The following is a 17976-nucleotide window of genomic DNA, read 5'->3' as shown; positions in this document are numbered from 1 at the left end:
AACCCCAGGACAGACAAGGGGTGGACTGGACCCCTTGGGATCTTTATAACACGGAGCCGTGTAGACCGCAAAGGCTCCGTGAGACCGGGCTGGCTACCTTGTCCCTCGTGGTGACTCGCGAGGGCGACCCTCGATGTCCCCTCTCCAGTGACCCATGGTAAGGCACAGTAATGCAGGCCGCGCGCCTTGGCTCTACTGCGCTCCGCTCTCTCCAGTCCCCTACCACGGCTCCACACACTGGCCACAACTCTGACATGACTCTTTCCCCTTTTCTCCACACACACAACCTCCAGCGCTGACCACTCCTCCCAACATGCTTCAGTGCGCCATTTTATCTTCACGGCGCCTCGCCCCTCCCTTATGCCCCCCCTCTTCCAGCACGCGCGGGAAACTTCCAGAAGAAGGGCGTTCTCCTCGCTGAATCGGGGTTTTTCGTTTACCTTCTCCTTTTACCGATCGTTGCTTCTTTTCTGCACGTGTTGAGAATCCACTCGCAGGGTCCGTCGTTGGGGGGGGGGTGGGGCCGTCGTCCGTTCTCCCCCGATGAATGCCAGGCCCCTCGCAACCGTGTGCTGAGGTGAAAATGCGGTTGTGGTTGTGGTGAAGGCGATTATGGTGGTTGTCATAATGGTGGTGTGGCTGGTGTTTTGTGGTGGTCTTGATGGTGGTGTGTTTGGGCGGTGGCGGTTACGGTGGTTGTTGTGAAGGAGGCTGTTCATTGTCTGTGGGGATGTTGGCGGTTGATGAGAAGGTGGTTGTGGTGATCATGGTTGTTGTGGTTGGTGGCGCTTCGTGGTGGCAGAAATGGCGGTTGGTCCAAAATAAAGATAGTAAAAGAAAAACGGCTAACTCAAAGATCACAGTCCTGTTACACGAATAATTCCCTTTAAACATCGGTGGGGAGATCTATCTGCACACAGACTTATCGACATAACTGATCTAAGGACCTATATGGTGCTCTGCGAATTTCCACAGCCGTAACAATATGATGATGATAGGCTCGGATGATAGGGTAAGGGTTAAAATAGTGCTATATGGCATTAACTCCAAAATGGCCGATGTGTCCCTTACATCACTCCTCCCTCCTCGTGGAACCTCATATATATATATATATATATATATATATATATATATATATATATATATATATATATATATATATATATATATATATATATATATATATATATATATATATATATCTGGCCTGTCCCCACTCCTAATTCTGTGCTCATCCGCTGTTTCAAGGTCAATCACTATACGGGGTAAATATAAAGATCGCCATTGCAAGCAATCGACTGTTCGGTCATTCTTGCAATTGGATCACTGCAATTGGATCATTCGTAGGTCATTACGGTCATCAGGACTGTGGTGCACCTCTGAAAGGGTCATTGGCACGATCGAGGCCACGTGCCTCAATAAATCAAATAAAACAAAAAAAGACAACCTGGGTGTCACCTGTCTCCATGCAAGAATTGTGTGGTCACACACCTGCTCTATCAGTGAGCATTGTGTCGTCACGCACCTGCCAACATGCGAGATGCAGACATGTTCGCTGGGTCGGACCTCACGTCCATCTTTGTACCAACGCCCAGAGACGCGCTCCTCGGATACTTCACAGCGGAACACAGCGAGGTCACGTGCATTCACGGTCAGATCCGCCATCCCTCGAATCACCTTCAGGGGTTTCTCTGTGGGAAAGGAAAAACAATTTACAGTACATTGTAAATACAAACACAATCTACTTTGAAACAGGAGACAACCAAGAGCACGAAAGGTTGAGAACGAGATTAACACTCACCAAGCTTCAGAGAGTTCCTCCTTCCTTTTTACTGATGTGATTACAATGGTCGTCTGGAAGCGAATCTACGGAAAGCTTCCATAAGTTACACTGGATGTGCTAATCTCGCGGATTTTGGTGGAAGCTTCTACGACTCCCTGTAACCTGCAGCAGTGTGGCTACAGCATCATTTCGTCATTGTAACCTAACTTGTCCTACTGCGGCTTGGCAGACGCTAAAGAGGCCACGATCGATTAAGACCGACCAAGGCTCAGCTCTCTCCGCTGAACAATCCAGCTTTGAGTGTCTGTAACCATGTTCGAGGTCAAGTCACAAAAACATTTCTGAGGATATGCAGATTGAAGAGCTCATCCAGAACCTCCTGGGTTGGTGACACCGGCATTCCATCCACATATGTTTCAGGATCACCTTTGCACTCAAGCACTCGTCCTTGATTCCTGTGTCGATCTAAAAGAGGGACACGGTTGCTGTGGTTGTAGAGCCGTGACTTTTCATCCTCGTCGAGTAAGTTCTCCCATCATTATAACCAATCCTGCTCGTTTTCACCAGAGTGATAGTGCACTGCTCTACATTGAGCCTCATCTTCTAATGTTCAAGTACCTTCCTCAGATAAACTAGGCCTCAGAATCCAAGAAAGCCAAGTATGAGAATCATGGACTGAGTAAACAGTTTGGTTTCAGGGTGATGAGGTTTCGGGTTATCGAGGAGTTGATGGGTGACCATGTACATGAGATGTTTTATTGGATGTTCAGGAATAATAATAAAAAAACTGATGGCATTTCCAGGAAGTTCATCGAGGGATGCTAACCACCGTTGGAAGCAAGGAGAAGCTGAAGTTTTGGACGTAACCCTTCATCATTATGCTTCGAGAACATCCTGACAAAGATGTCTCACAAGGTCATATGAGATTCTAACCATATTTGATCAATTCTCATGAGAGATTAAAGGAAGTTTTGGTAAATCTCATCCGAACTTATTCATAGCAGACAAACTGACAAGTATGAAGCAGATTGTGGACATAACAAGTGTCCATTTCATATGACAGTTGTAGCTGAGATGGGTTAAATGAAGTTTAATGTTTGGGTAGACACGTCCATCAGTTTCAAGGTTTGAGACCACGGGGGTGGACCATCTGCCAAAAACTGAAGTTTCTTCTCGACGACCAGGAATCAAATGTCTCAAGTGTCGATCACATTGTTTGAAGACAGCTGCGGAGAGCACCGTGTCCCATGCAGAGTTTTGCTTTTCCTAAAATGCTTGAAACGGAATTGAACAATTCAGAAGGGACAATCACATGTAGCTAATGAAGTCTTTAGATTCCTCCATGTGTACCTCATGAAACATTTGGATGGAAGTGCCTCTTCCTGTCCAATTCTTTAGGAACCATCTCTTCCAAAACTCTTATCCTTCATGGAGATCGTTCTTTCTCGAACACTCAAGCTATAATTGAAGCCAATCATTTGCATATTCAAGTTTTTGCGCCCCGCTTGAGGAGCCATCGCTCAATAGCTTTTCAACATCACTCAAGAACCCATCTACTTCCTTAACAATCCTCTTGAAGAAATGGTCACTCAGATGTTTAGGCCTCACTATCAGCCATGATCTTTATTGGGCAAACCACATTTCTACGTTGGCATCTGAAGCCAGTTGCCAACCGGGCATCCTCCATCATGCAAAGTCCTTGTTCAACACACCTGAACTCCTATCCATCTACAAGACCTTCATGCTCAACTCGATGGAGTATGGCTCTAACTTCTGTGCTGGTGCAGTGCGCTGTCCACGATATTTCCATGCTTTGTCCCCACCCACTCCCCAGGTTTCTGCAGGGAACACATGGTTCCCCATTAACCCCCATCTGGTGAAACTCCCAAAATCTAGAATCACTGCTCACCGACATTCATCCATTCTTCCCCCCGCCTGTGGAACCAACTATACAAGGAGCTACGTGTGTCTCCGTCGATGTGTGCGTGTGTGTGAGTTCCACCCATTGGTTGGACGGTTTGCCTGACTCCAACCACAATTTCTACACCACCGCCACCACAATTTCTACACCACCGCCACCGTATTTCTATTCTCCGCGTCGGTCTGAGGTTTGATTGGCCTCTTTCGTAAAGCTCGCACTTTCTGACTCTCTCACAGCTTCATCTTAATTCGAATTCGATATCTAATTTAATTTTTCATCCTGACTAAGATGGTTTAAGACTCCGTTTGCCAAAAATTGGAAGGAGATCAAACAGATATTGATGTTTTTGAAGGCAAAACGTGTTTTAATAGCCATTTCTGGTCGGGCACAATGCGGAGAGGGGGAGAAGGGGAAGAGTCGTGAAGAGGGGAGAGGAAGAGGGGGAGAGAGTGGGGTGGGGGAGGAGAAGGGTGGACAGTTAGACAGATTGAGGATGAGGGAAGGTGACAGAGTGAGGGGGAAGGAGAGGGGACAGAGTCGGGGGAGGGAGGAGGGACAGAGTAAGGGGAGGGGAAAGAGTGAGGAGAAGGAGGGGGACAGTGTGAGGGTATGGAGGGAAAAATAGAGTGAGGGGGAAGAAGGGGGAAATTATTGAGGATGAAGGAGGGGAATGAGTGAGAAGAGTAAGGGGATAGAGTGAGAGGAAGGGGGAGAGGAGGGAGAGAGAGGAGAGAGGGAGGCTGGAGAGGAGAGAGGGGAGAGATTGGGGGAGGAGGAGGAGAGAGATACAGAGAGAGAGAGAGAGAGAGAGAGAGAGAGAGAGAGAGAGAGAGAGAGAGAGAGAGAGAGAGAGAGAGAGAGAGAGAGAGAGAGAGAGAGAGAGAGAGAGAGAGAGAGAGAGAGAGAGAGAGAGAGATACAGAGAGAGAGGATGGGAGAGTGGGGGGCAGAAGAGGGGGGGAAGGTTGGTTGAGAGGGAGGGGAGAATTGAGGTCCTGAAGTCACATTTTACATGACGTGGAATTTCCGTGAATCCCTGCTCCTGTACCATTGACCACTGGATATAGCCTACGATTTCCTCATTCATTCATTAAAATCACATAAATACGTTTTAAACAGCGGAGAAATTCTTTGTAAAATACACATGTAGTAAATATTCATACTGTCTTCATCGTGCCGGACGACGTAGACCTCACACTGTGTGTACTACAGTAATGTGTTCAGAAGTGCTTTCTGCTTTTATACATTGACCACAGAGCAGAAGAAACATCGAAAGTCTATTTGCCTTTTATGTTTTTTTTGTATACATTGTCGAAGCTCAAATGAGAGTGAATACACAACACACAACGAGGGGGGCAGGAGACAAGAGGGGCGGCAAAGAGAAGGACAAAAGAGTGGGGAACAGAGACATGAGGAGATTATTGGAAGGGAGAGGGATGGGGCGGGCAACATGGGGAATACAAAATGGACATCATATGGACTTTCATGAAGGAAAACATGGAATTTGAAAGAGGTGGGTTTGGGGTGGATTAACGGGGAAAGAAAAGATCGAGGTTTTGGATGGGGGAAGATGTGAGATGGTGGTGAACAGTTGTTTTGAAGATCTGTTGGGAAGAATGGGATTGAAGAGAGTGTGGGAGTTTATTCCAAAGGCGGGGAAAAGAGGAACGAAATAATAAAGGTGAGCAGTGATTCGTGAATTTGGTAGTTTTACCAGAAGGTGTTTGTTGGTGGACCTTCAGCACCCTGTGGAAATATGGGGGGCACATATCGCAGTCAGAGCGGGGGGGGGGCGAGACCAGAGAGAGGATGGTAGAAGACAGAAAGACAACCAACCTGCCTGTGGTGAGAGAGTGAGAGGCCCAAAGAGTCAGCCTTACGGTGGGAGACAACAATGATCCAAAATGCCTTGGTTTCCGCATTGTTTAGCTGAGAAAGTTGAGAGGCAGGAGCACCAGCCTGGAGAGGAGAGCAGTATTCCATCAGGCTGCGGTCAAAAGATTTGTATGTGATCAGGAGCTCGGGTGGGCTTTGGAGGCCAGGTTGGAAATGTGACTTTCCCACGAAAGATCATGGGAGATAGTGAGACTCAAAAGCTTGAATGAAAGTACTTCTTCCAGAGGATTGTTGAGAAAGTAGATGTGTGTGTGTGTGTGTGTGTGTGTGTGTGTGTGTGTGTGTGTGTGTGTGTGTGTGTGTGTGTGTGTGTGTGTGTGTGTGTGTGTGTGTGTGGGTGTGTGTGTGTGGGTTTGTGTGGGTGTGTGTGTGTGTGTGTGGCGGGGGGGGGGTCCAAAACAGTCCTTTCAGAGAGACAGTGAGAGTGTGAGATTTGTCCGGATTGAAAGACATGTTCCACGTGTTGGACCAGTTTGTCTGCAGTGAGGGAAGAAGCTGCTGCTTGCCGGTCTGAGGGATGACAGATGGTAATGCAGAGTTTGGAGTCATCAACAAAGAGATAAAGAGGATCTTCCAGAGTCGGAGAGATCATTGATGAAAACCAGAAAAAGAACAGGGCCCAGAACGCTGCCTTGAGGAACTCCAGCCTGGACAGGAAGAGGGGATGAAAGAACTCCATTTAGGGCCGCATCTTGGCTGCGACAGGAGAGGAAGTCTGCGAGCCATGAGAGGAGATGGCCTTGGATACCATAGGAAGAGAGTTTGTTGAACAGGGCAGGGTGCCAGACCGGATCAGAAGCACGTGATATGTCTGGGGATACGGCTCTGATTTCATGTCCGGCATTGAGGACCTCCATCTATTGTTGGGAGAGCAGAAGCAGGATATCCAGGGTAGAGTGACCTGGTCTGAAAACAAATTGATGATCGGAAATCAAGCCATTTGAGGAGAGGAAGGATTTCATGTCTGAAGCATATTCTTCCTCAATTCTCTCAATTTCACAATTCTTGTTTCAAACATTTTTTTCTTCCAAATGACATTTCATTTATTTGTTTTATCCGTTTATTCAGTCAGATCGATGTACAGTCCTGTAGTTAAGAGGTAGCGAGCTTGCTATGTTTTTTTTTGTGGTTTCACAGGAGTATTGGCATTTTTTTTTTTTTTGCGTTTTTTTGATTTTCGGGATTTTTGATTTTCTCTGATGAATCACGAACCGCCAGGAACCTATCCTCCTTTTTTCCATTGAAACAATGCCCCAACATTCGCGGATTCGACATTCATGGAATTTTTCAGGAATGAATCCCATGTGAATAGCGGGGTCCAACAGTACTTTATTCAGATGTTTAATACTGTGTTATAAATCTCCAAAATCCATGTTTTATATTTTCTTGGTGAATTGTTCTGCTTTGATCCATCGACCAGATATCAGAGGTAAGATTAACAGCATATATTTCTGGCCTCAACACAGAACTGAAATCAATCGTCTTCCTGCATATATGTACAATCATCAATATTTGTTGCTCTGATCAATATGTTATGCATATTGTTTAATACTTGTGCCTCATTCTGTGATGATATTTTGTCACTTCAGAATTGCATGCGTAAGTTGTAACTGGCCGTAGGTGTGTGTGTGTGTGTGTGTGTGTGTGTGTGTGTGTGTGTGTGTGTGTGTGTGCGTGTGTGTGTGTGTCACAATATTGGGGTGACGCAATCACCCTACCGGTAATGTGCTCGTTATCTTCAATCTCATTCTCCCCTCCAGATCTTTAAGACAGCTGTTCACCACCATCTCAGACCTTCCCCCATGCACAACCACCCTCCCTAGCCCACCTCCTTCCAAATTTCCAGGTTTTCCTTCTACTTCTGTGATTGAGAGCTTGTAGCTGTATCCATCTTGTTCACCCCCTGCATCCTCCCCTTGTTCTCATTGTTCCCCACATCCTTTATTTCTTCAAGTCTCTCTCTATTTTGTCCCTCAACCCTGGTGTTAGTGTGCCCCCCTTACCCCGCATCTTTCTCTCTCTCTCTCTCTCTCTCTCTCTCTCTCTCTCTCTCTCTCTCTCTCTCTCTCTCTCTCTCTCTCTCTCTCTCTCTCTCTCTCTCTCTCTCTCTCTCTCTCATGTTCCTTTTTTCTGTTAGGTCCTGATCTGTTTTGTGTTGTAGCTTTCCCACAAGCCTCAACAATGTGTACAAAAATTAACTTCCCACAAAAAACCAGAACAACACTGAGTGGGATATTTGAAACGATGTGGATGCTACCTGCTAGTCAGTTATGAATAATAGCCTTGAGAAGACTTTTTTTGAATACATAGTCAAGGCTCATGGAAGTGCTCGTACTAACTAGAGAGGGGGGGGATACCTACGGCAGAGGGGGAGGGGGTGGACACAAACAGCAGAGCCGAAGGCCAAGACAGGGGGAGGCAGACAAACAATGGGTGTTGGTAGGAATAGGGGGTGAATAAACTACATAATGCCAACTAAAGAGTTCATATAACACGATACCCCATGCAGAATTCTAGTATAGACTTAAATTTTAATAAAAGAATGATTTTAAAAGTCGATAAAAAAAATTCTGAAGTTTAGCGCGATCTCGCAGTCTTACACATCACCCTTATACACAATAAAAGGACGACGTTGAGTCACAGTTTAGGAGATGGAGGCTTTTTGATCACCATCGGACGCAGCGTCAATGAGCATCACACATCGTCATATCGCCGACCTCGTCTTCACCCCGATATGCACCCTCTCACGTGCCATGCCCACTTCCCAGGGGCTGCGCTTGACAGCTCCTATTGCACACACCACCCTACAGAACATGTCCAAGTACTGCAAAACTGGAGGTTCATGGAAGTATGATGGAGGTGATTTGCATTCGACAGTGTTTATATACATAATTCAACTTAAATAAAGATTTAACGAGGTTTAAAGGCGTATAAATAAATTAATTCCGCGTTTTACCGCCATTTTCCCCAGTGTCTATTACATCACCCTATCTAACACATTACATTAGTTATTTGTGCCCCTTGTTTGTGTCCTTTATAACTTCCGCATGAACAGTAAGTCTCCTGCTTGGGATGATTTTCAATTCTGTTTAACTGCCACGCAGACAAATATAACATTTGAATTAACTAATTTCCTCGATCATAAACTGGTAAAGACAGAAAGATGGACAAACATGAACCAATTGTTTAACGCCGGTTTTTTGGATCACGTGTGTGGGGTAATAATGCAATTCTGAAGATCGGAGAAAGACCAAGTGAGGAGAGACTGACTTGGTTGACCACACTTAATTATAATAAATAAATTAAAGAGCAATAAAGTGAAACAAAACAGGAATCTTAAGAACACAAAAAAACAAAACATCTGAAGACGATACAAGAAGTATGACTGGTTGGATAACTCTTGGGTCCAGCCACCTACCCTCCACGTGTAGCTCTGCATGGGTCTCTCCCCCACTGGTGACCACGCTGTAACGTCCATTGTCCTCCTGGCAAACATCGCTGATAATGAGCTGGTGTTTGGGTCCATCTTTCTTGAAACGAAACTTAGAAGACTCTTCCCTGGAAAGCTCCTTGCCATCTTTCAGCCTGATGAACAGAAACGACGTCATCTCGGTGAAAAGATCATGTTGTCCATCACCCCGATGGTGAACTCCTTGATAAACATACACACATGCACACCAATACATACGTGCGCACGCACACACATACTGTACACACACACAAACCACAGGCCAAATCACGATATGTGATGTCTGATACAGTAGCCTGCAAAAGGACAAAAAAAAAATTGAAATTTTTGACAATCACAATGTGTCGAAGAAAGCCCGGGAGTGTCGATTTTCGATTTCGCCGGCGACGTCGCATCTGGGAGAAACGTTGATCCAATCGGCGGCTTTACATCGAGAAACGGTGCGTGTAGAGCTCGGATTCAGATACTGATTCCACCATCATTAGCAAGTCTAAAGGTTCTCAGAATGTTGAAAGGGATCAGTGGGACTTTGAAGGAACGGTTGGAGACAAAGTTAGTGATGGAAACACTTTTGTGCGGATTTTGATTTTTTTTAGGCCCGATCCACACTCGGCTATCTCGGACAAACCTCGTCCAATTTGTGGCAACCCTCCGCATCTTTCGGCGATTGGTGGAGCACGAAACCATCTCGGTTTGGATCACCACAACCACCACCAAGGATGCATCGACGAGCCATATTTGTAGAAATTCGAAAATTATTCACCGTTTGAGTTCAATCGTACCGAGATGTAACCCGTAAACAATGCCGAATTGGTGGTCTCCTTCCAGGTGTGATGTCACGGATAATCTGAAGAAGATGATTTCGACATTTGATCGCAAATTCACATACTTTATAGTTCAGAAATCGAAAAAGGACACATCATATCTATTTTGTGGGGTATCAAGGGATAGAGAAGTGTCGAGGTGGTCTGAGTGTTTGGGTTCCCCTTTAATGATACTGCAGGCATTTTGAGAAACGTTTTGTGGTCAGACGAGAGAAAAAAAACTTGAACTTTTTGGTCCAAAATCAAAGCAATACGTCTGGGACAACCCTAACAATGGACATCACCCAGTCAACACGATCCCTCCTGTCAAGCAACGTGGTGGTCACACATTATGGGGCTTCTTTTCATCAAGATCCTGAAGAGTTGTGGAGTGCCTTCAAGACCACCGTCCTTGATGTTGCCGGTGGATGTCTTGGAACTCACCAGAGGACAAAGAAGAATTTTGTCTCTCAAGGGACACTGGATACCATTGACCAGAGTCACAGGGCCAGGCTGAATGGCAGAGCTGAGCTGTTCAAGGAGTTGAGGTGTAAAACTGTACATGCGCTAAGGGTGGACAAGTTGGCTGATGTGCGAGGAATCTGTGAGGGGGTAGAGCATCACCTGTGGTCAAGTGATTTTCGTCCTGCTTACAGGGGAATTCGCGCATTGCGTTCATCCAAGCCCATCCCTCGGTGTACTGTGGTTAGAGCAGAGGTTGGTAGGCTCTTGACAGAGGAGTCCGAAGTGAAGGTCCGCTGGGCCGGTTACTTTGAGCGGTTGTACCAGGCTGATCCACGAGCTGTCGAGTTGGACGTCAATGGTGTTACAATCCATGTTGCTGACCCTCAAATTAATTGTGGTCCACCTTCGCTTGTGGAAAACACAGGCTGCGGTGAACCGGTTGAAATGGGGTAAAGCTTCAGCGATCTGTGGCGTCCATGCTGAACTTCTCAAGGCTGGTGGAAATGCTGTACTCATGTCGATGCACACAGTCCTGTGCTCTGCCTGGAACACAGGCATCATCCCAACTGACTAGAAGAGGGGCCTTGGTGTCCATCTCTGGAAAGGGAAGGGTGATCGCCAGGACTGCAAAAACTACGGAGGGGTAACGCTGCTCTCAGTGCCGGGCAAGGTCTTTACTCGGATAATTCTTGATAGGGTTCGCCACCATCTGCTAGAGCACCAGCGTCCAGAGCAGTCAGCTTTCACACCAAGGAGGTCAACGATTGACCGTATCCTTGCTCTTCGGGTCCTCACTGAACGCAGATGAGAGTTTCGGCAGGGGCTGCTTGCAGTCAATATTTATCTCTGTAAAGCGTTTGATTCAGTGAACCGGGATGTCCTCAGGAGGATTATTGGTCTTCGTGGGGTGCCACAAAAACTGATCAAACTGGTGTCTGAACTCTAACCTGGTGCTGAGAGTGCTGCGAGATGTGGTGGTACCATCTCTGATATATTTCCAGTTGTTCCTGGAGTTCATCAGGGATGTGCACTGGCCACCACACTTTTCAGCATTTGCATGGACTGGCTTCTAGGGAGGATGTCGGAGAGATCAAGCTGTGGTGCATCGTTTGGGAATGTCAAGATCTCTGATCTTGATTTCGCAGATGATGCAGTCATCTTTGCAGAGACTCTGTTTATCCTTTTGGGCGCCCTCGAGGTGCTGAATGAGGAGTCGGAGCCGCTGGGATTATGGGTTTCCTGGGTCAAAACTAAGATCCAGGCTTTCAATGACATCTTGGATGCTGCTGTCCTGTCTGTACCTGTTTGTGATGAGGATATTGAGGTCGTGGAGAGATTCACTTACCTTGGCAGTGATATTCATGTCTCTGCTGGCTGTGAGCCAGAGGTCAACAGACGTCTGGGTCGGGCATGGGGAGTCATGGATTCAATGGATCATTGGGTGTGGCACTGCTGGTACCTATGCGGGAGGACGAAAGTCTGAGTTTCAGGTCATTGGTGCTTCCAGTCTTGCTCTATAGATGTGAGACTTGGACTCTGACCAGGGATCTGAGACGGAGACTTCATTCCTTTGGTACCAGGTCTCTTCAGAGAATCCTTGGCTATCGCTCGTCAGACTTTGTGTCCAACAAGCAGTTGCTGAAAGAGACATAGACGAGATTTGTTTCCTGCATAGTCCGTGAGCATCAGCTGTGGCTGTATGGACATGTGGCTCATTTTCCTAACGCTGATCCTGCTCACCAGATTCTCTCAGCGAGGGAGTCTCATGAGTGGAGGAGGCCAGTGGGCCGACCATGTGCCTCGTGGTTGCAGCAGGTTGACCAGCATCTTAAGGAGATGGGGATGGGCCAGGCATCTGCCTGGAGGGATGGCCAGACGGAGGTCCCTGGAGTAACAGCGGAAAGTGGACGCAGTGACGTGCTGCTCTGGCGCATGCTCCCATACCTGACCTTTTCATCAACAGGGACTGGCAATCTTGTCAGGATAGAAGGGACAATGGGTGGTGCAAAGTCCAGGAGAATCCTTGAAGAAAACCTGCTTGAGTCACCCATGAATCTTAAACTGAATAGGAGATTCACATTTCAGCAGGACAACGATCCGAAACACAAAGATAAACCCTCACTGGAGTGGCTGAATAAGAATACAATAAATGTTCTTGAGTGGCCCAGTGAAAGTCCTGACATGAACCCAATTGAACATTTATGGCGAAACTTGAAGATTGCCGTCCATCGACAATCCCCATCAAACTTGGCAGAACTAGAGCAATTTTCAAATGAAGAATGGGTGAAGATTTCACCATCTCACTTGTTATGGTCTGGCTTCTTCATCTTCCTCTTCACACCCCCCCCTCCCTCCGGGAGTTTTTGCCCAAAATGCTTCTTCCTCTTTTTCACTCCTCAGAGTTCGACTTACTTGGTTTGACCCAAGATTTGAGATCCTCTGATTGGCTGTTGGTGGCATAAATAGGGAAGTGGAGATGGTGATTGGAGGATATGATTCAGAAAGCCAAAGGAAGGGATTTTTTTTTATATAATTTTATTTTTTGCAGCATTGAGAGGCTGAATGCCTCAATGCTTGATGGTTGATCCAGGGCAAAATGCTTTGAGCTGAGACTTCGGAGGTCAGCAATAACACAAGACATTGAGGGCCTTTGGAGGTTCATCGTTCCGTTCTCCAGCACCCTTGTACTTACATGTTGGCTGCTACCTCCCTTGGGGCATCTCATGGTGTTGATCTTCCATTCCCCCTTGGGGTGTCACATAGTGTTGATCGTTCCATGATTTGAGGCCTCACACCAGGAGTGAACTTGGTGACTAAGTAGGGATTACTGCCAACACAGGTGGCTTGTCCATGGGGTAGGCCCATTGGCCTGGTCTCTCTCTCTGTCTGTCTGTCTGTCTGTCTGTCTGTCTGTCTCTCCCTCTCTCTCTCGGCTGCTCCCGTTAGGGGTTGCCACAGCAGATCATCCGTTATGATCCACATACTGATTTGGCATAGATTTTATGCCGGATGCCCTTCCTGACGCAACCCTGGTCGCTTCTTACGATACAGGGATAAGGATTGGGTTTCGCCATGATTCCGGGCTGCCATACACCCTCTCATAGTGTGGCCCAGTGCAGAGCTCCCGTCCTCAAGCGATCCTCCAACCCAAGCCTCCGAGTAGCCGGATTACAGGCGCACACCACTACGCCCGGTATATATGTATATATATATATATATATATATATATATATATATATATCTTATTCTTCTTCTTCTTCTTCTTCTTCTTTCGGCTGCTCCCTTTTTAGGGGTCGCCACAGCAGATCATACGGATGATCCGCACAGTGATTTGGCACATGTTTTACGCCGGATGCCCTTCCTGACGCAACCCTGGTCACCTCTTACGACACAGGGATATGGTACACCTATTTTAAGCGGGGTATACACCGGCCCAGTACACTGGTACTCACTTCGCCGACCTCGGAAGGATGACAGGCTGAGTTAACATATATATATATATATATATATATATATATATATATATATATATATATATATATATTATTTTGGTGTAACCAATAATTAAATCCGTGTTTGACCCTTGTTTTGCTTTGTATTTTGCCTGTCATAACAGACTGTGTGAACCTGATAGAGACGGACCCGCAAAGACTCGTAGCAGTCATTGCTGAAATCGATGCTTCTACCAAGTACTGACCCCCTAAGGGGCTGTTATAACCAATTCTAGGAGCACAAATTCACTGTTACAACCAGTGAATTTTGATTTGTACAAGTTTTTTTTCAGGTATTCCTGACATTTAACCTCCTTCAACTCTTCCAGTGTCTCGTTTGATCTCTACAGTTATTAATAACATGCTCGAATGAGCTAAGATCCTCGTCCTCTAAATGATGACGTCATAAAACGAATATGACGTCATTGTGATGTTTCAGGTTTGCGATAAATTATTTGTGATAATGCCCGGCTTGATTCCCGCAAACAAAATTAAAACAGCTTACCTAGTTTCGGAGATAATGGTATAGGCGATTTCCATTAGCGGCGATATTATGACGTCAACTTTTTTCTAGGAAGAATTTCCAAAATCGGAGATGGTTACTGCCTGCGCATGGGCTTTCTGCATATACATGGCAAATTTCACGAAGATCCGATGAAAACTCTGGGTTGTGAAACAAAAAATGTCAAAAAATAGGAATGACGTCATAAAAATTGATATGACGTCATAGTGATGTATCATATGTGCGGTACTTCATCTCTGCTAATGGCCTGTTCGATTCCCGCAAACAGAATTCAGAAAGCTTGCCTAGTTTCAGAGATAATTTTTTAGGCGATTTCCATTAGCGGAGATATTTTGACGTCATAACTTATTTTCTCGGAGGAATTTTCAAAATCGGAGATGGTTACTGTCTGCAAAGGGTATTTTTTACATATATATGCCAAGTTTCAGGAAGTTTCGATAAAAACTGTAGGCTGTGAAACAAAAACGTCCACAAGAACAACAACGTGAGTAAGACTTAGAGATCCTCCACGAGGATCTAAAAAAATTCCATTTCGAAAAATTGTTTAAACATCATTCGTAATTCATCTAAATGTGGCATTATTGGTCGGGGGTGAATACTTTTCCAGGCCAATGTACAATGTTCTGGCCATTTTCCTTTGGTTGGACCATAAAACTATCACCCACCACTGACCAAATATTTAACCAAAGCGAACCCCCATCCACCACCCCCAACCCCACAAATACAAAAGATTATTTTCTTCTCTCGTTTTTTTTCAGACTAGGCTGGGAATAATATCTTCCTCACCATTTGACTTGTGCTCCATCTTCAGAAACTTCACAAAAGAACTCGATGCGATCTCCCACGAGGCAAGACTGGTCATCCAGATCACGAACTATATGAACAGGTGGCTCTGTACAACACAGAGGAGGTTTTTCTTCTGGTACCGACACAATGCTACATCACACTACTTTAAACAAAACAGACAGTGTGCACAAATTACAATGGACCACTTTAAATTCCATCAATAATGCTTCACTGGTGTGTGTGTGTATGTGTGTATGTGTGTATGTGTGTATGTGTGTATGTGTGTATGTGTGTGTGTGTGAGAGAGAGAGAGAGAGAGAGAGAGAGAGAGAGAGAGAGAGAGAGAGAGAGAGAGAGAGAGAGAGAGAGAGAGAGAGAGAGAGAGAGAGAGAGAGAGAGAGAGAGAGAGAGAGAGAGAGAGAGAGAGAGAGAGAGAGAGAGAGAGAGAGAGAGAGAGAGAGAGAGAGAGAGAGAGAGAGAGAGAGAGAGAGAGAGAGAGAGAGAGAGAGAGAGAAAGAAAGAAAGAGAAGCACGGTGTATGAGAGTGGATCAAATGGTGTGTACCTCTCACAAACAGCTCGGTGCTGCATTTCTCATCCCCAACCATCACCTCATAAGCCGCGTCATCAGCGAGACTGCAGTGGTTGATGGTTAGAATCCGACGCTTCCCTTGTGCCTCCATTATGAACCTGTAGTCATGGCAGTAGAACGGCACTGAATCGAACCTTGGAAGCGTGTTAATACCAAAAGTAACCCATATTTATTTATCTCTACGTGGTGTTAGTGTACGCTTTATTACCGACCCTCAGTGAGTGTTCTGTCCATGAGACCTGTATCAGACTCTCCTAAAGTTGATGGTGTGTTTGTAATTATTTATGTTAACTTGATACAGACTGGGTTCTCAACGATTGAGACACCATCAGGATTTGTCTTCTTTGGACCAAGAGATCAGTTTCTGGTGATTTTAACATATTTGATAAATTACGGTTCCATTGTGAATGAATTACAGTGAATTTAAATATATTCACCACAAACTCTTCACCTACTTTCCACTCGATCGAATTTCTGTTCCATTCTTGAACCACTTGATCTCTGTGTTTGGGTCTTCCAGGTCCACGGCGAGGCGTACGCGCCCTCCTTTAACTGCCTGGTAGGCGGGATCCAAACGTTTCAGGAAAACTGCAAGATATGGGGACGTTTCAGGAGATTAAACAAACTCTTTCTTGGCAAAAGCAAAGAAGGAGTCTTTAAGATTGGTCTTGATGTGTTAAAGTGAACAATTATGGAAATGGAGCAACTTCAGGAAGAGACAAAAAAATATCACATCGGGCTCAACAGAACAAGTTGTGCAGCAGGATGCACCAGCCAATTCTAGAAGCACCCAAACCCACAGTACATTTGTCCTCATGGATAAAATCAAAGCCTTGGGTATCAGGATAAATGATGTGCATGATGATTTTTCAGGAAACCTGTGCAAGCTGAGAAGTTGATGTTTTATGGGCCTATATCTTCAATTCAACAAACAGCGTTTTGAAAAATTGATTTCTGAGCATGATGTTCACACAAATGGTTGAATAAAACATCTGGGGTCCCAATAAATAACTAGTTTTGAATAAAATAGCTCCTGGGATACTTCCTGACACATAACAAAGGAATCAAAACATCTTTAAAACTCCTGGTTACAAGAACTGGTTTAAGACCCTCAGCAGGAAATTCACAGGTGGACGGTTTAGCCAAAACCTTTTTGTATTGGAGATGAAGATCTTAACTTGTGCTTTTTGTATTTAAAATCAAGTTAATAATTTGTGCTTTTTTAATTGGAGATTAAGTTTTTAATTTTGCTTTTTGTATTTGAGATCAAGTTATTAATTTGTGATTTTTGTATTTGAGATCAAGTTATTAATTTGTGCTTTTTGTATTAAAGATCAAGTTAATATTTTGTGATTTTTGGATTGGAGACAAATTATTAATTTGTGAATTTTGTATTTGAGATAAGTTCTTAATTTGTGATTTTTGCATTGGAGACAAGTTCTTAATTTGTGATTTTTGTATTTGAGATCAAGTTATTCATTTGTGCTTTTTGTATTAAAGATCAACTTTTTAATTGGTGATTTTTGGATAAGAGACAAGTTCTTAATTTGTGATTTTTGTATTTGAGATCAAGTTATTAATTTGTGCTTTTTGTACGAAATATCAAGTTATTAAATTGTGATTTTTGTATTGAAGATCAACTTTTTAATTGGTGATTTTTGTATTGGAGACAAGTTATTAATTTGTGATTTTTGTATTGGAGACAAGTTCTTAATTTGTGAATTTTGCATTTGAGACAAGTTCTTAATTTGTGAATTTTGTATTTGAGATCAAGTTATTAATTTGTGCTTTTTGTATTAAAGATTGAGTAATTAATTTGTGATTTTTGTATGAAAGATCAAATTATTAATTTGTGGTTTTTGTATTCGAAACAAGTTCTTAATTTGTGAATTTTGTATTTGACATCAAGTTATTAATTTGTGCTTTTTGTATTAAAGATCGAGTAATTAATTTGTGATTTTTGTATGAAAGATCAAGTTCTTAATTTGTGCTTTTTGTGTTGGAGACAAGTTCTTAATTTGTGATTTTTGCATTGGAGACAAGTTCTTAATTTGTGATTTTTGTATTTGAGATCAAGTTATTCATTTGTGCTTTTTCTATTAAAGATCAAGTTATTAATTTGTGATTTTTATATTGGAGACAAGTTCTTAAATTGTGATCTTTGTATTTGAGATCAAGTTATTAATTTGTGTTTTTTGTATTAAAGATCGAGTAATTAAACTGTGATTTTTGTGTTCGAGACAAGTTAT

General features: G+C 44.2%; 1 protein-coding gene across 1 annotated transcript in view; it reads right to left on the bottom strand.

Moving 5' to 3' along the window:
* LOC147025638 (myosin-binding protein C, cardiac-type-like) overlaps nt 1–17976 on the bottom strand; it is a 94396-nt gene that overhangs the window by 56508 nt on the left and 19912 nt on the right. Inside the window, exons 8-12 of the mRNA XM_085887094.1 lie at nt 16183–16315; nt 15701–15825; nt 15137–15242; nt 9018–9184; nt 1526–1691 (exon numbers count right to left, since the gene is read on the bottom strand). Coding sequence (XP_085743220.1) covers nt 1526–1691; nt 9018–9184; nt 15137–15242; nt 15701–15825; nt 16183–16315 — 697 coding nt within the window. The remainder of the gene's footprint in view (nt 1–1525; nt 1692–9017; nt 9185–15136; nt 15243–15700; nt 15826–16182; nt 16316–17976) is intronic.

Source organism: Eptatretus burgeri, chromosome 6, assembly GCF_056783735.1.
Source record: "Eptatretus burgeri isolate ZD-2024b chromosome 6, Ebu_testis_v1, whole genome shotgun sequence".
Taxonomy (NCBI): Eukaryota; Metazoa; Chordata; class Myxini; order Myxiniformes; family Myxinidae; genus Eptatretus; species Eptatretus burgeri.
Note: the sequence above shows the minus strand (reverse complement) of the source record. Positions and strands in the feature narration are given on the sequence as shown.